The sequence below is a fragment of the Calliphora vicina genome, chromosome 2 (genome assembly GCF_958450345.1).
Source record: "Calliphora vicina chromosome 2, idCalVici1.1, whole genome shotgun sequence".
NCBI lineage: Eukaryota > Metazoa > Arthropoda > Insecta > Diptera > Calliphoridae > Calliphora > Calliphora vicina.
The window spans coordinates 45818479-45840779 of NC_088781.1; the positions used below are offsets into that span (position 1 = coordinate 45818479).

General features: G+C 28.9%; 1 protein-coding gene across 1 annotated transcript in view; it reads right to left on the bottom strand.

Annotated features, from left to right (window-relative positions):
• Nos (Nitric oxide synthase) overlaps positions 1-22301 on the bottom strand; it is a 173529-nt gene that overhangs the window by 84167 nt on the left and 67061 nt on the right. The window contains exon 9 of the mRNA XM_065501668.1: positions 14095-14304. Within this exon, the coding sequence (XP_065357740.1) occupies positions 14095-14304 (210 nt within the window). The remainder of the gene's footprint in view (positions 1-14094; positions 14305-22301) is intronic.

A 22301-nucleotide genomic window follows, 5' to 3' on the forward strand; every position in this document is an offset into this window, starting at 1 on the left:
AAATTGTTAATGATGATAATTGATAAAATATGGAAAAAATTACAAATGTTTTTTCAAGGTAGTTCTTTTTTTGTTAACATTTTGAGATAACTAAAAGCCAGATTTTCAAATGGGGTTTTAAAGTATTAAGAAAAAACATAACGTAATTCAAAATAAGTTCTAAAACACTAATAGCTCATATACATTTTCTATTGGCCAGTGTCAAACTTTTGTTGCAATTTCATTCCGCATAAGTTAAACTTGAAATTTTCATTGTAAGACCAAAAATTAACAATATAAATGTGGATCAAATTGTTCCTAATAATTCCAATACTATTACAATTTTGATACAAATTTTAGTTTTAGAAACTTAATAAATATGTAATATATAATAAAATCTTTATTTATTAACAAAACTCAATGAAATTTTCAAGGTTTTTAAAATTGTCTTCTATACAACAATGTGTAAAAAAACTTGTCAAAAGGTCAAAGGGAATCCCGCTATTCCTAAAAATTGGAGCGAATATCCCAAAAATTTTATTTTTTACTATTTTGCTCATAGGGCTGGGAAAATACTTTGGGGACAAATAGGGAACACATTAGGGTTTCCAAAGCTGGTTTCCATTTTCTGATTTTATCTTTGGGATTTTAGAACATGTGGCCCAAAATTTAAAAATAGGGCATATTTTGTATACCAAAATGTTTTTCGTAAAGATACAGAAAAACATAAAATTCTTATATATTCTATACGAAAGTTTAAAAAAAAGTTAAGTCATCTTTTCACCCAAAAAACAACAAAAATCTCCTATTTTTTAATTTGTAAATTCAAAATTGTTTATTTTTGAATATATAATTTATATTGCTCGGAAATCTTTTGTATATTATTGGAATTTTTCTAACAAATTTCTACGAAAACCCAAAATATATCTTAATTAATATTAATCATACTCATGTTAATACTAATTCCTAAACATTTTAATTTGTAATGGATTAAGCAGAATAAATAGAAAATATGAAAACATAATCATACGCAGAATCACTACCCAATAAGCACCTAAGCCCCAAAAAATTCAAGCACTTGAACATTTTATTGGAATTTGACTTGAATGCAAATATAATTATGTTTTATTTAAACTTACAAAATTGGGGGATTCAAACGGTCTCCTATTAGGTCGTATTGTCATAATGTCATAAAATATTTTTTTAGTTTAAATAAATTTTTGTTGGGTTTCAAACAAAAAAGTTATAAACTAATAAGACTTTTAGAACTATGTTTATTGGTTTGTCATAAAATAACACTTTTTTTGTTTGCAGCACAACAAGAATTTGTTTAAACTAAAAAAATATTTTACGACATTATGACAATACGACCTAATAGGAGACCGTTTGAATCCCCCAAATATTTGAAAAATTAAATATTTTTCAAACAAAAAACATATGGCTTGAATTTATGTTTCGTTTTTACTGGAGAATGCTATTGAAATAAAGTTTAATGAAGCTGCAATTTAATTGCCTGGCTATAATTCAAGGCTTGAATTAAGCAACTTTAATTACAGTAAAAATGGTACAATCGAAAAATATTTATTTAGGAATACTGACAGGTAAATACAAACCCAATAAGCATATTTACTGGAATTCAAGTCTTGAATTATAGTCAAGCAATTGAATTACAGTTGTATTACACTTTATTTCAATAGCATTCTCCAGTAAAAAGGAAACATGAATTCAAGCCATATGTTTTTTGTTTGAAAAATATTAATTTTTAAAATATCTTTCAAGTTTAAAACATAATTACATTTGCATTCAAGTCAAGTTCCAACAAAATGTTAAAGTGCTTGAATTTTTGGGGCTTTGGTGCTTATTGGGAAAGAATTACATACATATGTATATATTTTTCTAAAAAAGTCACATAAAAGTTTAATTTTATTGTTTGGACAAATTTAACGCTTTGAAGATCAGTTCCAAAAGATCATCTAAAAATTGTATTGGCATCAATAATGCTTTTTTTAAAACAAATATTATTTTTTATTATGTAGTCTTGTGTAGTATTTTTTTTTTAAATTCATTATTGATGGAAATGCAATTTTGAGATGATCTTTTGAAAATGATCTTCAAAGCGTTAAATTTGACTAAACAATAAAATTTAACTTTTTATGTGATGGAAAGTCCTGCTGTTTTTATTATTATTTTCATTCAAATTAATTAATTATCTTTATATTGCATGTTAAATCAATAAAATCCGACAGGAGATTCATAAAATACGTGTATCTAAAGTTATAAATGGAAATCTTTAAAGGACTCTGGAATGCCCAATATAAAACATGTGGTTTTTTGAGCTATTTGCTGGAATTCATGTTTTAAATTTGAATAGATTTTATATTAAAAACAATTTCTTTTCATTTTGTTAAAACTTTTTATAGTTTTTTAGCTTTTCCTAACTAAAATTTGTTGAAAATATAGCAATTGTTTAACAAATACCATGAAAATTAAAAATAGATGTTAATTAATATTAATCATACGCTTGTTAGTCTTAAATATTCCCATTTTTAATGAATTACCTCAGAGTAAGGAAAATGATAAGACTTAATAAAATATATATTTGAAGACATTATTAGACTACTTCTAAGTAAGGCAGAGGATATGTAGTAGGCATTAAGGACTATATTATTGATTAATGCAAAGTTTTTGCTGCAATATTTAAATTGTTTACATTATTCATCTATATAACTTTTGGAAATGGTATTAGAAAGTTAAATAGATTTCTAAACGTACATATTGGAGATATTTAATACCACAATATTATTTTATTTTATTTATATGATGGCAAACGCAAATCATTTATAAATGACTTAAATAAAAAACAACATTGATTCCTTATAAACAGTTTTCAACAACAAATTCAAACACATCCATAGAAATTCGCATACGTTACATTAGGGTGGCCCTTAATAAAGATAAGTTTGATATTTCCCAGTGGTAAACAAAAATCATCCTAAATAAAATGTAGGTAAATCGGTTGGGGTCAAGACTTGCCGCAAGACCTCTAAATTTTGCCATTAAAAATTACTTTTGCAATTTATTTTGAAAGAATAGAAATGTGTACGCAATTGTCGTTCTGATAAGATATAGAACACAAAAATTGGTTAAAAATTTTAAAGTTATTAAAAATTCCCCAGGCCATTAACATATCTCAGGCCACTAGAACAATAAATAAAAGCTCAGTTATACTTAAAATATATCCATGTTTACTTGTATTTGAGTTTTTGTCTTTGTAATATAGCGTTAACCTATTCGCAGGTATGACCAATTAATATTTTTAAAGGCAGTGTCAAAACTTCATTTTAAAATTTTTAAAAATTTTGTTAAACAGATTTCAGAATTTTTTGCTCATCAAATTGAGATTTATTGAGAATATAATAAACAATACAAAAATGTAAAAATTATTGGTTATATTTTAGCGAATGAGCTCAATTTTCTGTTACGAATTTTATGCCAAACCTCAGAATATTATAGTTCAGATAATTCTAAATATATGTACTCTGAAAGTTTTACTAAAATTGGAAAACGTTAAACCTTAAATCGTGAAGGTCAAAAGTCAAATTTTTCAATATTTGGAATTTCTAATGAAAAGATAGTGAAATGTTATATATTTTTGGGCCGATTTTGATAAAACTTAAGAAAAATATAACATGAAATCTAGTATTTATAATAACAGCACAAAAATGAAAATTAAGCCTCAATGGCACTTGGGGTTAGCATGACTCCAAACTTTTCTTACTTATCCCCAACCGATTTATCTAAAATTTGTTCAGGATAATTTTTTAGCAAAATTCACCAAACAAAATTCAATCAAACTATTCTTTATTAAGGGCCACCCTAGTATACATATGAAAACAATATAGATTGTTTTATTTTAAATTATAAATAAACAAAAGGCTGAAGAGATTTGCATGTGTATTACTAGATGATGGTATAATATCAAAAATAAAGCAACACCCATACAGAAACGAGGATGAACTGAAAAGTGTTTTTGAAAGTCTGATTTTTTCCAGAAATTCGAAACCACAAAAAAATAAAAACTAGATTGTATCACAGAAACATAATTAGAGGGCACTTTAAATTGTAATATTTAAATGTAGATTTTTTAAGCTACTGACTAACATGGAGATCATTCTCACTATATGACAGTGGTGGCAGTTATATAGTAATAGTTCGAATATCGTCTTGAAACTTCTACAGCATATTCCTGCCGATAACAAAATTAATTTTACAAAAAAAGTGGGCATGGTCGCTTTCACTTAACGCCCACTTTTTATTTATATATATAACAGTGAATGTGTGTTTGCTGGTTTGAAGACTATAGACGGCTAACCGGCTGCCCGATTTGCTTGAAATTTGTACAATGTATTCCTGTTTGTCTGGAAGGAACTATAGGCTACGTTTTGTTTTGAAATGTCAAATGGGTGTGATACCTCCAATACAAAGTTAATTTAAAAAATAAGATATCTAGGAAACTATAATAGCTATAGTCCTCAAATTGTATATGAGCAATTCCACCGTTAGTATAAATATTTGAGACAAAAATAGGAGTAGTAGCCACAGAGGGCATGGCACCTCCCATATGATGTTAATTAAAAAATCGAATATATACTGTAAGAGATAGAGTCCATAAATTGTGTACGTTTATTCTATCATTAATATTTAGGACAAGAATGGGTGGACTATAAATAGTGGGAGTGGCACCTCCCATACAAACTAAATACTAAAATTCAGATCTATCTGTATAATTGTAATATGTAAAGAATTAAAACTTTGTGTGAATTACTTATTCAGGTCAAAAATGAGCAAAATAGTGGGCGTGGCACCTCCCATAGTTATTACAATTTATATATAGGGGACAGAAATTAGGACAGAAATGTTCGCGAGTGGGAAACCCCACATACTTATAGGTCTATGCACCAGATGGAAAAACCAAAAATATTGTTAGAAGGCATTAGAACAACAAATAATTATAATTAATACAAAATATGTATTATATACTAAACATTAAATACAAATATTTTTTGTCCTAAACTTTTCTATTTTATTGCAACTCACATTAAGATTAGAAAATATGAAATAAATAATGTATGTACTTTTTATTACATTAGAAACTAATTTTAGATAGACTAGATATATTGTAATGGAGAGGCGTGAAAATCGGCATTTATTGGACGTTTCATTTATAATAAAATATATATAAATAAATTTTACACTCTCGCAAATGAAATGTCAAAAAATGTATGGAAATTCGTTTGCAGAACTCCGATAAGTTTGCGCGACAATTTAGACTCGCAAACTTGAATTTATTGTGCATTTGATGAATCAGCTGCTTTTGTTTACTTTTATTTATAAGAAATAAAAATCAAATAAAATATAAAAATTTTGTGCATGTTAAAATTGTGTAACTTTGGAACAGAATGATTGTATTAAATGACATTGTGTATGAAAACATTAACCAACAGCTAGAACATAAACAAAATCCTCCAAACTATGTATACCACCGTTTGTTCCAAAGATTTAACTTTCATTCAATATTTTAAAATTAAAATTTATACAATTTGAAAAAAAAATTACACAGTACAACATTTTTCAGTTCATTGCTTTGGGACTCAATTCTGACAATTGCACGTGAAAGTAGACCCTAAAATAAGAACTTCTGCATCATTAGTTTTGTCAAGTTGGCTGCCGTAATAATTTAATGACCATACGAATTTTTATTCCTCAAGGTGGATTTTTATCACTTTTTCTATATTTTAGCACGGTTATATCTCGTATACCGTACGGACTATCTCTTTTGTGGCTGAAGGAAAGTTGTAGATATTGAATAGTAGAAAAAAAGTACGGAACACACCTACCCGAAAAAGATGCATCCAGTGCCTTAAAATCGCAAAAATACCCATTTTTTTAAAAAAAATACCAATTTTTCACCTTTTTTGCTCAATAACCGGATTACAAGTCCAATTATGGACCGATCACCATGAAATTAGGTCGCGTGATTTGTGTCTATATGGAAGTTATTTGTCATGAATTTTGTATGTATACCATCATTTTTAACAGATTTATGCACTTTAAAGTGATTTCCGGAAGCGGGTCTTATATGGAAGCTATGAATAATTATGGACCGATCATAATAAAAATTTTTGACATGAATTTTGTATATACAAAACTTATTTGGAGCGAAATTTGTGTAGATACATATATAAATTAAACATTTATGACCGATAAAGTCCAATTTCGGGAGGACATTTGTATGGAGGCTAGGTGAAATAATGAACCGATTTCAGCCAATTTCAACAGGCTTCTTCTTTGGGCCGAACAAATTATATGTACCATATTTTTTTATGATCGGTCCATAATTAGTCATTGCTCCCATATAAGACACGCTTCCGAAAATCACTTTAAAGTGCATAAATCTGTTAAAAAGTATGGTATACATACAAAATTCATGATAAATAACTTTCATATAGAAACAAATCACACGACCTAATTTCATGGTGATCGGTCCATAATTGGATTTGTAATCCAGTTATTGAGCAAAAAAGGTGAAAAATTGGTAAATAAAAAATTAAAAAATGGGCATTTTTGCGATTTTTAAGGCACTGGATGCACCTTTTTCGGGTAGGTATGTTCCGTACTTTTTTTCTACTATTCAATATCTACAACTTTCCTTCAGCCACAAAAGAGATATTCCATACGGTATACGAGATATAACCGTGCTAAAATATAGAAAAAGTGATAAAAATCCTCCTTGAGGAAAAAAAATTCGTATGGAAATTACATTTTTACGGCAGCCAACTAGACAAAACTAATGATGCAGAAGTTCTTATTTTTGGGGCTACTTTCACGTGCAATTGTCAGAATTGAGTCCCAAAATCATGTGTTGTACTGTGTTATTAAAGCTTTTGTTGAATTTATGTATTTTTATTTGACAAATATAAATTTTCTGTATAAACTTGCACAAAATTGAAAAGGTGGGTTCATGAAACATGTCGCGCAAATTTGCCCATTTGCACAAATGGGAAACTTAAGCGTTTAAATGAGTACCCTTATTATAAATCTTAAAAAATTGCACAAGAGTTTACACAAATTTAAATTCTATTAAGGGTACTCATTTAAACGCTTAAGTTTCCCATTTGTTCAATTGTGCAAATTTGCACCACGTGTTTCATGAAACCACCTTTTCAATTTTGTGCAAGTTTATACATTAAATTTCTCTCTATTTGATATAAATGTCAAATAAAAATAAATTCAACAAAAGCCTTAAACAAAATTTTCAAATTCTATAAATTTTAATTTTAAAAATGTTGAATGAAAGTTAAATCTTTGGAACAAACGGTGATATACATAGTTTGCATGATTTTGTTTATGTTCTAGCTGTTGATTAATGTTTTCATACACAATGCCATTTAATACAATCATTCTGTTCCAAAGTTACACAATTTTCACATGCACAAAATTTTTATATTTTATTTGATTTTTGTTTCTTATAAATAAAAGCAAGCAAAAGCAGCTGATTCATCAAATGCACAATAAATTCAAGTTTGCGAGTCTAAATTGTCGCGCAAACTTATCGGAGTTGTGCAAACGAATTTCCATACATTTTTTGACAGTTCATTTGCGAGAGTGTAAAAATGCACAGATTGCACAGTTTGCGAGGCATTTAAGCGTTTACATGAGGACCCTTATTATTTTCTTTTTATACCCTTCACCTTCGTGAAAAGGGTATATATAAGTTTGTCATTCCGTTTGTAATTTACACAATATAATTTTCCGTCCCTATAAAGTATATACATATATTCTGGATCCTTAAACATAGCGGAGTCGATTAAGCTATGTCCGTCTGTCTGTCCGTCTGTCTGTTGAAATCAACTTTCCAAAGCCCCAAATAACTTACATACACGATTCATACATCAATATCTTCGGAATTCTTCCGGCTAGGTTGCTATTTAAAATCGAGCAAATCGGTCCACATATGGCTGAGATATAAGGAAAAACCTAGATTTTTGACCTATATCTGGATTACTAAGTCATTAATAAAGACAATAATGATATATAATGATAGATATTTCGAAGACCTTTGCAATGACGTATATAAGACCATAGTATGTTGGACCTACAATGGGTCAAAATCGGAAAAAAAATTTTTTAACCCGAATTTTTTTTTCACCAAAATTTTTTTTCGCAAAATATTAGAAAAAAAATTTTAAAATTTAAAAAAAAAATTTATAAAACATTTTGAAAAAAAATTTTCCAACAAATCAAAAAAAACAACTGGAAAAAAACAAATATATTTAGTTTACCTATAAATATTTAAAGTTTTTATTTTGAAGTATAATTTGGTGAAGGGTATATAAGATTCGGCACAGCCGAATATAGCTCTCTTACTTGTTTTAAAGACTTTTTTCTAATTTCCCTCGTATGCAAATGAATTGTTTAAATATTCATAGCAAAAGTATAGAAATTTCTATACAAACTTGTAAATTTGTTTGTTAATAAAATTTAAATACACACACGAGCTATATTTATTTAGTAATAACATAAATACTTGCTAAGATAAAAAATAGAAAAAAAACAGTAAGAAAAATTGAATAGAACATTGAAATGTCTTCAATCAAACACATATCTACTCCTACTAGACTTTTTTTACTCTTCTGCTGCAAAAAAATGTGCTAGCAAACTGCTAACAAAAGTTTCGAAAGGCTGAAACAGCCATAAAAAAATCCAACCATTCATCTAACCATCCATTGTAATAGTTTGTTTTCCCCAACTTACAATAAGTAACTCGTATAGATGGTTATAAAAAAGGAGTAGATACTAAAGACTAAGTATCACAGCAGCAGCAAGTAAACATAGACTCACAGATAGATACCCAACCCATACAACATAGAGAGATAGAGAGAGATAAATATTTATAAGGAAATAACATTTGTATACCCTTGTAATCCACTTATGGGATAATCCTTTTTGTGGCATCAATATGGTACTAAAGCCGCAAGCAAAACCAAAGTAGATCAAACCAACAGCAATAGTAACTAACTTAATGTAAATATATACAAATTTCTACAATAGATACGTAGATATAGACATAGATATACATACATATGTATGTATATAACAACACATGTCTATTTAGTAGTTAAGGCTTCTGTCACATGGTAGCAGAAGGATAATAGAAAATCAGAAATATAATGCGACCAATAATGCTAAAACAGCTGGGACTTTGATTGATATTGAATAACAAGAACATGTTTTGCCTCTAGTCTGCTAATGAAGTGACCTTAAATTTGAAGAACATAACCTTAAGTTTTGAAACTTTTTGGTTTCATTTTTTTACATAATTGTGGTGAAACATTACTGTTTTTGAAATATCACAGCTAAGCCTTTTATAATTTATAATTACTCAAACCATAGAGATATATACGTAGAGCAAAAACTAGAAGAAAACTCAAACAAAAAAATACTAAAATAAAACCCACGAGCATTGCTTTTGTTTTCACATAGTTTTTTATACCCTTCACCTTCGTGAGAAGGGTATATATAAGTTTATCATTCCGTTTGTAATTTCTACATTTTTCATTTCCGACCCTATAAAGTATATATATTCTGGATCCTTATAGATAGCGGAGTCGATTAAGCCATGTCCGTCTGTCTGTCTGTTGAAATCAATTTTCTGAAGACCCAAGATATTTTAAAAATTTTTTTTTAAAAAATTTGGAAAAAAATTTTTTTAAAACAATTAAAAAACAATTAAAAAAAAAATAAATTTTGTTTACCTAAAAATATTTAAAATAATTTATTTTAAAGTATAATTTGGTGAAGGGTATATAAGAGTCGGCACAGCCGAATATTGCTCTCTTACTTGTTTTTTACTAAAACATTCTAACCACTTAGGTTTTTATACCCATCATCAAAACTGATGGGTGGTTTATTGATTTTGTCATTCCATTTGTAAAACATCTAAATATTCATCGCAGACCAACAAAAGTATATATATATTCTGGGTCCTTATGAAATACTAAAACGCTATGTCCGTCCGTCTATCCGTCTGTCTGTCTGGACCCAAACGAAAGAAGTGTAGCATTTGTCCCTAGTCCCCATACAATGTCCCTTTCAGAAAATTAATTGAACATTCGTAATTGCCTTATAATAATTTATATCGTATGAAATTGGACATAAACAAGTTTTATATGTAAGTACCTAAATTTTTCTACCAACTTTTGTGAGGATTGGTTCATAATTGACCGTTCCCCCCATATAACCCTTATATCAGAAAAATATTTTATTGTCATATATTGAGTTAGGTCTTTGACAGAAGAGCTTCAGATCGTTTATTTTTTTCTTTCCGTAGCCGCCAAATAACATACATACATGATTATACATCAATATATCGAGAATTCTTCCGGCTCAGTTGCTATTTAAAATCGACAAAATCGGCCAACAAATGGCTGAGATATAAGGAAAAAACCGGGACAACCTCTAAGTCTTTAATATAGATTCTATATTTTTGGGCCGATTTTAATAAAATTTGGGGAAAATATAACATAAAGTCCAGAATTTAAACTAACAGCACAAACATGGAAATTAACCCTTAGCAGCACTTGGGGTCCAGATGAACCTCAACTTTTAAAATCACGAAAAACACAGCTATTTTGACCCCCAGTGCTCTTAAAGGTTAAAATCCATTTTTGCACTGTTGTAAATGTTATTTTCCTCAAGTTTCATTAAAATCGGCCCAAAAATATATAACATTTCGCTATCTTTTCATTAGAAATACCAAATATTGAAAAATTTGACCTTCGACCGTCACGATTTAAAGGATCACGTTTTCCGATTTTAGTAAAACTTTCAGACCATAATTAAAATTACCAGGATTATAATATTATGAATAAGTTTTACTTAAAATTTATAACAGTAAGGAAATTGGGCTCATTCGCCTAAATATGGGCAACAAATTTGTTTTTTTTTTGCAGGTTTTAAATTGCAGGTACGGAAAAACTGTAAAAGGTATTGACATAATTTTTTCATATTTTTATTCCCTATTTTGATCTCAATAAATCCCAATGTGATGATCAAAAAATTCTGAAATTTGTTTAAGAAAACTTTTAAAAATTTGAAAATGGAGATTCGAAACGGCCGTTAAAAAAATATTTTTTTTTGGCCATACCTGCGAATAGGTTAACGGTATCCTACGAAGATAAAAGTAAATACGGATATATTTTAAATAAAAATTTGCTTTTATTTTAATTTTTCTCGAAATATATTAACCCTCTAACCGGCCAATTTTATTTTGAGGTAAAAAAATATACCAGGTTATTGTTTGAATAAAAAAAAAATACGTTGGAATAAAAAAAAACAAAAGACACGTGCACGTTCATATTTATCACAATAAGTAAATTGTTTGTCTCTTTACACATATTTACCGTTATAACGGGAGAAATAAGCAAATAAAGCTGCATTACATACATTTAACATACCCCGCCTAAAGGCCGTTTAGAGGGTTAATTTGTTTCCCTAAATTTTTTGTTCAAGTGGCCTGAAACACGTTAATGGTCTGGCGAATTTGTAATAACTTTAACATTTTTTAACCAAATTTTGTAATTTATATCTCATTACAACGATAATTACGTACACATTTTGATTATTTTGCATTCAATTGCAAAAGTATTTATTTAAAAAAAAAAAAAAAATTACAAAAACTGAAAAATTTGCATTTTTTTTCCGAATTTTGGCGATAATACAGTTTTTGGGTCATTTTAACCCAAAGCAGATACAGGGTTAATTTCCAAAATTTTTTATTTAATGTAATATTCATTAATATAAATAAATCTACACATTTCTAGAAAACAATGCAGAAAGTTAACGAGTTTCACCTATTTATTCCATATGAATAGTAAAATTTTGCATATATCTGAAGTTTGACCTCGATGCGCGTCCAGAAATCGTTGTCCGATTTGGCTCAAATTTTCAGCACTTAACATATAGGCCTAGTGTCACAATATTCCACCTAATCTTTGAAATCTAAAAAAAAAAATCGGCTGTCACTCTAATATATATATGACGCTATTTCGGTACAAAATTCGACATTTTCGAAGCAAAAAAAACTTTGTTTCAAAATGACATATAAGATATTAGAAACAAGTGTTGATAACACGCTGTCATTAACAATGTTTATAAGTATGACAACATTAACTGCGAAACAACTTTAAAAGCTTTAGCTAATCCTTGCATTCAAATGATTCTGGAAATCGCTAGAAGGTGGCGCTGGTGTGATGTGTGTTCTAAAACCGTAATTTAAGTGTAAGAATAAACACTGTTTATTCCTGTGCAAATATAAAAGTGTAACAACATAGAGTGATTATTTAAACTATTGCTGTGTAGATTTTAATAAAGAGTTGTTACAATTTTTAAACTTCTGATCGCTTTTCTTGTGCAATTAAAAGGATTGCGGTTTATTTAAAGAAAATAAAGGAAACAATATATCGTCCCCTTAATGAAACAGTAGTGTATAATTTTTTTGCCATTTCGAAATAATTGAGATTAAAATTTTTGTGTTAGTAGACATCTGGAACAAAAGTAATATTTGAATTGATCTTTTGACCCACTTTGTGGAAGTAGAATTTTAGCAAATTTTGACCACATATAGAATCAGTTATGTAGATTCTTATTATCAAAAAATAATGGTGTATATGTTTATACAATATTGTTTTAAAGTCCAAATTCATAACATAAACTCAGCTGCACCTCATCTAGAGAATGTTTTATTGAAATAATCGCCTGACACTTGGGAAAAGTCGTGACCAAAGTAGGAACGGCAATCCGAGCGACAGACATACCACAATTATTTTATCAACATACCTTGAAGACATAATGAGAAATTACTCTCAAATAATTCATTAAAAAAATTTAATTTACACCATGAGTGTCAAGGGTAAATATAAGTTTGTCATTCCGTTTATAATTTCTAACTTTTTTCATTTTCGACCCCTCAAAGTATATATATTCTGGATCGTTATAGATAGCGAAGTCGAAATAGCAATGTTTGTCAATCCGTCTGTATGTTGAATTCAACTTTCCGTTGCCCCAAATAACATACATACATGATTATACATCAATATATCGAATTATACATCAAAATATAGAATTCTTCCGGCTCCGTTGGCAGAGGTATAAGAAAAAAACCGGGACAACCTCTAAGTCATTAATATAGACAATATGGATTTCTAATGATAGATATTTCAAAGTCCACTGCAACGATATATATAAGGCTATAGTAAGTTGGACCAACAATGGGTCAAAATCGGGAAAAAATATTTTTTAATCCGAATTTTTTTTTTCATAAAAAAAAATTTAAATTAAAAAAACCGCTTTAAAAAAAATTTAAATTTTGTTTAACTAAAAATATTTATTTTAAAGTATAATTTGGTGAAGGTAAGCTTCGGCACAGGCGAATATAGTCCTCTTACTTGTTTTTCTTAAGATTGAAATAAATCAGTTAAAGTCATATTAGCGTATTATTTATCTAAGTATAACCTTTTTACTTCTACTTTCATGACATAATTGTTGGTTACATTATTCCCATTGGCTAAGAAGGCATGAGAGTAAATGAAGACATTGAAAATTATGAGTTACAGTTGACATTAATTACATACATAAATTCAGCAGAATATTATTTGTTTTTTACATAATCAATAGCAAGGTAAAATTTACATAATAGGTCAGCAGATTCTGTCTAAAGTTAAACTCGTCATATTTATGTAAAACAAAAGCATAAGACATATGTATTTCGGCTGAACAAAAAGGAAGTAAATAATTTTCTTAAAACGATTTATGATAGTAAAATCTGGATATTTACTTTAAGCAATAAGAATTACACTTTAAAATCAAAATAGATAAAAAATTGAGAAAATAATTAAAGCACAAATCCTTGTATTAAAATCTTAAAATTCCTTTAACTTATTTAAATTGCAGCTTTATTTATTTTCATTTGAATTGTTTCCTTGAAACCCTCCCCTGTTTGCCAAGATATCTCCCCTATTTTTTTTTTATTTTTTTCAAATAAATTAAAAAACTTACCTGGCAATTTGTTTAAAATTGAATTTTCTTCGTGGTTTCTTGCTCTTGCCATCACCACGACCCTTCTTCCAGATGTGGGTGCGCCATGCTGGATCCTGATACTCAAATGAGGGTTTCAAATAATACAAAGCCATTTCCTGATGGAATACGGGTGTTATCGAACCCGATAGGGGTGGTACAATCCAAATCCAATCAGCAGGGCAGCCATTTCTGTATAAAAAAAGGGAAAATTGAGATAAATAAAAAAACAAACAAAAAAATAAAGGAATTACAGCATATGTAATGACTTGTTTAAACAAATCTACAACTAAAAATTCTTTTCTTTTTTGTAGTTAAGTAATTTATATTCAAAATAAATTGTTTTGTTGTTCATATCCTTGTACATTTTGTGTGGGTGGTTGTACAAACATCAAATCATCGTAATTGCTGTCATTTGAGCAATTTAATTTATTCAATTACATCTAGACATTTATTCAATGTTTTGCCATCCAGTACTTAATCTATTGGATAACATCTTAATCTATTAAATAAGCATTAAGTGATGACAACATTTGAGATATGAGATATAAGATTTGACATTTGTCATCTGCATGACAATTTGGGCAATTTTATGGTAATCACTTAAGTGACACAGATATGTTGTTTATAAGGGGTGGAATAGTTGCTACAATGATTCTTAAATATATCAATTACTTGTTGGTAACTTTTTTGATTTTAAGAAGTCTTTTAAATGTAATTAATTAGTTTTATTGAGTACTATATTAACTACATAATTTTGCATTTAATATTTTGTATTTTAGTTGGTAAATCAGTAAATATTTCTTGAAAAATATAAAAAAAAATCATTAATTTTGGACAAACTTTTAATATTAGCCTCTACTTAGAAATTAAAATATGGCGATTCTAAAGCAAATCGTTAGATTAGTGTGCAAAAATCCATGAAAAATTTATGAAAATTTAGATTTTATTGGAAGTATGACTAAAAATGTGGGATTTCTTCAATTTCTTAGATTTATTTTGAAACATAAAATCTGTAATCCATATTCCAGCAATAATATAGTTTAAGTTTTTTGAAGATTATGTCCACTATAAACAAATTGAACCAAAGTTGTTTTGAAAAACATTTCGAATCTTGTATTTTAGTTATTATTGTGATTTCAAATCCAATAATGACAAATATTAATACAAATTCATTCAGTGGTTTTCAACAATTATTATATTTATTAACTACTTGACACGTTGATCATTTGTTGTATCAATATTTTGCATTTTATAGAAATGAATTCCTCTAAATCCAACATAAAATTACTTTACTCTCAACACAAATTATGTGCACAATGTGAAGAGGGAATAACATTTATCAAAACGGATATTTAGCGATGTTCACTTCCCCAACAAAAACGACAAACCAATTCAGCCCCCCAAAAAAATGTCAAACATAAGCAATCAAATGCTCATACAGACAAACAAGCCTAAATACGCAAACCACAAAAATTTATGTAGAAATATTCAACAATCGACAAAAACTTTCACACATACACATTAGGGTGGCTCTTATTTTGCAGTTTTTCGATTTTTTGTGCTGTCATTTATTCTATTGGACCATAACTATTAAAAACCATAATATAGTTTTATATTCAATCCTGTCTCTTTATAGAGTCATTAACCCATCCAAAACCAAAGGGCAAAACGAAAAAAATAACCATATACAGACACCACCAAAGTTATGCACTTTTTGTATGGGTCCCCAAAGATATGGGGCCTCGGTGTCGTTTTTGCAAAAAGGTGATCATTTTCTCAGGCTCATATCTTGCAAACAGTTCGGAATTTTGATTTACTCTTTGAGGCAAAGTTGTAGCCCTTGTCATAAAGAACAAACATTGTGAACATATATAATCAAAAAACCTTCATCTTCAAGATCAAAATCGCAAAAAACTTTAAAAAAAATCGCTTTTTACTTTTTTTCCCCTATTCAGGTCCATATGTAGCAAACCGTTCAAAATTCAAGGAAACAGTCAACTATAAAAATGTACCTAAGATCTCAATAAACAACTCTCTAGAATATATAAAGTTCCTAGGAAAGATTCTTAACAAAAATGATAATGATTCTTAAAAAAAAAAAAAAAAGGAATTAAGTGTTTTGGGCCATAAACTATTAAATTCTTATAAACTAAAGCATATTTTTAGGCAGCTTTAAAAAAATTATTTCTAAATTTATTTTGAATTTTTTAAAGTTTTTTGCGATTTTGATCTTGAAGATGAAGTTTTTTTGATTTGATATGTTCACAATTTTTGTTCTTTATGCCAAGGGCTACAACTTTGCCTCAGAAAGTAAATCAAAATTCCAAAGTTTTTGCAAGATATGAGCCTTTGAAAATTATGACTTTTTTTGCAAAAGATGACACCGAGGCCCCAAATCGTTGGGGAACCCATAAAAAATGTGCATGACTTTGGGCAAAACTGGGAGACACGGGTCTTTTTTTTTTGCCTTTTATCACGTACTGGTGTCCGTATATGGTTATATTTCCATGACTCAAAAAATTACACACAAAAATACAGTTTTTAAAGAAATTTCGCATATTGGTTAGACCATTTATAATGTTAAACTACGAATTTGACAACCAAAATAATAAACTTAAAGTACATGCCACGTCTTTGGAAGATGGCTGAGATAATAATGATTCCTAAACCAGGAAAACCCGCACTCATACCAGTTCAAGTAGACCAATTTCCTTGAAAAATTCAGTTTATACTGTCGACACATTTCCAGACGACACTGTCATCATGAGAACTGGAAAAGCCAGTTTTAAACCTTAGGATCACCCTAATACCCACACTCATATCAATATACTAGATACATACATATGTAACGACATTAAATATAAAATATATTGTAACATCTAGGCATCTGTAAAACAAATTGAAAATCATCAATTTGTTTTGCACGTTTACAACCTGTTACAATAAAGTAGCTGATAAATTCATACATATATTAACTATATATTCCCACAGGTACGTAGACAGACACAAACATGCAGACACGTGCACATTCTTACATTTGTGTATATTGTAACATTCAACATTTTTCCATGTTCCGCTGAAATCAGTAAAAAATAATCTTTAAAAAACCGAAAAATAAAATATGGTTTGGCCTTTGACTTGTTTACAAACACATACTCGTAGACGACAGTATGTCAAATAAAACATTTGGGTTCATAAATTACCAGGAAATCCACTCAACCCTACTATCCAAACAAATAAGAATGTATGGTCTTTTAAAATTTCAAGAATATATATTCGATTTTCGGAATGGATTTAAAATTTTTAAGAGATTTATGCTCGTTAAAGTGGTGTTCGGAAGTGTGTCTTATATGGGAGCTATGACTAATTATTACGCATGATTTGTATTAACAATGCACAGTGGGGCAGAGTAAAAATTTTTGGAAAATAAATCATTTGTCCGATCGGGATAGCCAAGGAGTATTCGAGTTTAAGTTATTAAAATGGGCCCTACAAATGATTCATGGGCGACGCTATGGGGGCTCAAAGTTGGGTAACTTTGACAAGTCAAATTTTTAAACACGTGCCATTTTTTTTGTTTCCCATCTAATTTCAAAGATTTTTATATATTATGGGAAAGTGCTCGACAAGGTCTTGAAAAAACTCAGTCCTTCAAAAATATTGCATTTTTAATTTTTTTTTTCATTCTTGTATAGATTTTCTTAAGATTTTATTCAACAAGTCATTGGTTCTGACTAGAGATGCTAATCGGGACTGATTTTTGAAAATCCCGGGGTTCGGGATTTGGTAAAGAATCCCGGAATCCCGACCCGGGGTTTCCGGGAAATCTAAAATCCCGAAAATTATAAGAAAGAAACGTACATAACTATGTACAGTGCCGGACTTAAATATTCACACAGCATACAGATTTATCTTAAATCTTCCATATTTTTTAAACGAAGGCCACAACTTTCGTACGGGTTTCAAAAAAATATTTATTTACGTATAACTTATTGAAATATATGGAAAAACTAAACATAAGTTGGCACATTTCAGAAAAAAAAATTTAACTAATGTTTCGAAGTTCGATTTTAAGGGGACAAAAATATTCACACAGTTTCTAATTTTTAATAGGAAAATAGTTTTTTTTTAATAGTTTTATATTTTGTGGAGTAGCCTATCTTTTTAATAACTTATTTTAATCGTCTTGGCAATTTTTGGTGACGTCAGCTCCAATATTTTGCCATTCTTATAACAGGACTTCTTTAAGTTGAGTCTTACTAATAATATGGTGCTTTCCTACATGTTCGGCAAATTTATCCCACAGATTTTCTATGGGATTCATGTCCGGTGATTGCGGAGGAGTCGGGAGAATGTGGGGAACATGATGCACTATTCATATTCGGACGTCATGGGCTGTGTATTTGGGGTCATTGTACTGTTGATAACAGAAATATTACCAAGCTTTAACTTTAGAGCGCATTGTAGTAGGTTTTCTTTTAAAATATTAAGGTACACTGTTTTGTCCATTGAACCGTCGATGAAAACTAAGTTTCCTACACCAGCTACAGCCATATAACCCCACAACATGACTCCTTATCCACCATGTTTGACAGTGTTTACTACATTGTACTTTTCCAATTCAGTGTTTGGCCTTCTCCAAACTGTTACCCTGCTGTCCGATTATGTGTATTTACAATAGAAAGAAATTTTTTTATTTAGCAATTAATTTTTATTAGACACTAAAAAGCATAAAATACGCATTCTACTTAAATTTTGTTTTCTAAGATCAAAAATTAACTTATCTAAACAAAAAAAAGTAGTTCGGAATAAATGTGGATGAAATTGTTCCTAATATTTGAAATCCTATTAAAATTTTGATAAAAATTTTAGTTTTAGAAACTCAATAAATAAGCAATATGTAATAAAATCTTTATTTATTAACAAAACTCAATGAAATTTTCAACGTTTTTTAAATTTGTCATTCTTAATAAAAAAGTCTGAAAAACCTTGTAAAAAGGTCAAAGAAAATCCCACAATTCCAAAAAATTGGAGCGAAAATCTCAAAAATGGTATGTTTTACAATATTACCCATAGGGTCCACATTTTCATCAAGGTTTCCAAAGCGGTTTTCCGTTTTCTTATCCCTACTTTGGGATTTTAGAACATGTAGCCCAATGTTGAAAATAAAAAGTTGTTATATATTCTTAAAGAAAGTTTTTTTTTTAATAAAAAAGAGTTAAGTTACCATTTCACCCAAAAACCAGCCAAAATCAACTATTTTTTAATTTTTAAATTAAAAATCATTTATTTTTTGGATCCATAATTGATATTGCTCTGAAATCTTTTGTATATTATTACTAATTTAGTTGTCTAACTAACAAAAAAATTCGAGTGCATTCGGTCCAAAATTACGACCTATATTTTTAAAAAAGCGGACCAAGGTATGGACAAATTTTGAAATGCCTATAACTCGGAAATTATAAGAGATAAATAGCAAGACCGAGCGAAAATAATCCATAAATTTTTATGATCGACATCTCATTTTGTTCCTATTATATGTGGCTTTGCGATAAAGTAACAAATCTAAACAATTTCTGCCATTTTCGATTTTTCATGGTTTTTTTTTAAACAAAAAAATATCATATTTTCACATAAAAAACAAATTGTTGGCTTCAATTTGTTATTATAACTCCGAAACTACTGAGCCGATTAAAAAGCAATATATATGTGAAAATTTATACATAGCATGGGGAAAATGATTTCAATATTCAATCAATCGCAAGAAGGCCATCAACTACTCAATTTTATATACAATGGAAACTTTTCCAAATATTTCATTAGTAGCCTAAAATCTGAAATAATTTTTTAAAAATTGTTTACATTTTTGTAGTATTTTATTTGTATACTTTTATTAACTTAATTTAACAAAAAACAAAGGACATAATTAATTAAATTCTAAAAATGAGAAAACAAATTTATTACGGCATTGACAAAATAATGGAAACTTAGGTATTATTTTAACAAATATGGTCTAAACTTTATTTTCAATATTTTGTTCGGTATCCCTTATTTTTTATAACTGCTACACATCTACGATGCATTGAACCAATTAAAGAGTCAATGGTCTCCTTTGAAATATTTTGCCATTCCCTTATAACCGCCTCCGATAAATCTTCCTTCCTGGTGTAATTTTGGGTCCTTATTTTACGATCTACAATTTCCCATAGATTTTCTATGGGATTGAGATCTGGCGATTGGGCAGGCCACTTCAAAAACGTACCTCGTTGGATGGTAACCACTCGGTTACAACCCTAGCGGTGTGTTTCGGGTCGTTGTCGTGTTGGAATCTAAAAACTAGGGGCATATTTTCCTCAGCGTATGGATACATAACATCATTTAATATGGTTCTGTACCCTATACCTGTCATGGTATCTTTTATAATATGAATTGGGCCCATACCTTGCCCTGAAAAACATCCCCATACCATAATATTGTCACCGCCAAACTTTACAGTCTTATTTGTGTACTTTGGATCTAATCTGTTTCCCTTTGGTCGTCTTACAAATGTTCTCCCATCACTGCCTCTTAAATTTTATTTGGATTCGTCGGAAAAGAGGACAGTATTCCATTTCTGTATCGACCAGTTTAAATGATCCCTGGCAAATTGTAGACAAGCAGAACGGTTCTTTTTAGAAATGAGTGGTTTTTTCACAGGACGATAGCAACCAAGACCAGCCTCATTTGACCTGCGACTAATTGTTCGGGTACTTATTTCTAATTTTAGGCTATTAACAACCTCTAGAGGAGTTATTTTTGGGAATTTCCTGAACTCTCTCGCTATTAAATTATCTTGTCTAGGAGTAGTCTTACGAGGTCTTCCACCTAAATGTTCAGTTTTTACAGAACCGGTCTTACGAAATTTCTTTATATTTTTTGTAACTGCTGATTTATTTATTGAATATTTGTCACAGATACTTTTTTGTTTTAATCCAGGTTTAAAATCGTTATTTATTTTATTTTTCAAGTCTTCACAAATCTTAACTTTAGCCATTTTAAACTTTGAAAAAAAGCAATTATGCGAGAAACTTAGAAAAAGAAATTGTGAAAAATTACCAGAATTTAAAAATAAAATACAATAACTGTGAACAGGATAGTTTTTCTTGCAGAAGTTTAAAAGTTTCCATTGTTTTGTCAGTAGCGAAATAGTGAATATTTTTAATTTTGTTCCCTTTTTTCAGAATATAATTAATTATGTTGTTTGTTTTTCAGTTAATTTATAAAAATAAAACTATACAAGTAAAATACTAAAAAAAAAAAATTATTTTAAAAAAATATTTTAAATTTTGGGCTACATATGGAATATTTGGAAATGTTTCCATTGTTTTGTCAACCACTGTATATCAAACCAAAAAGTTAAATTTTGTGAAAATGAGCGAATTCACTTAATTGTGAATAAATTCGAAAAGATTCAATCGATTTTTATCTCCTATATTTCATTTTGTTGCTATTATATGCGGCTTTGCGACAAAGTAATAAACCTGAACAAGTTCTGTCGTTTTCGATTTTTCATGAGTTTTTTAAAACCTAAAATTTGCTATTTTCCCGTAAAAAAATACATTTTCCTTCGATTTTTTATTATAACTCTGAAACTACTGAACCGATTAAAACGCAATATATAAACAGATTGAAGGTTATGAAAACTTGAACTTTCCTGAGTTCACTTCAATAATATCGGACTAACCCTTTCTGAGTTATCATAAAATATGTGTAGAAACATCTAAAAAAATTCTCAATTTTAGAAAAAAAAAATCTATCCACAGAATTTAAAATTTGGACCATATTTATACTACTGGAACCACAATACATTAAAATTGTGTAGTGGTTTCGATTTTGTTGCCCTGTGTTATAGAATTGATAACAATTTTTTTGTACATTTTTGAAATTTTGCTCTCAAATGGTAAATGTAATTTGACATAATTATAACATATTTTTAGTTAAAAAAAAAATTAATATAATATTAACTTAAGCTTTTTTCGCGGTCATGGCTAGATACGTATGAACAATAAATCCTATAACAAAAGTGAGTAAAACAAATAAATAAAATTTTATAACACAAACCATGTGTAAATCCCTTAACAAACATAGAAACCTTCTAAACATAAAAAACAATTGTTTTTTCTTCTCATCACAAGCTAACAACAACA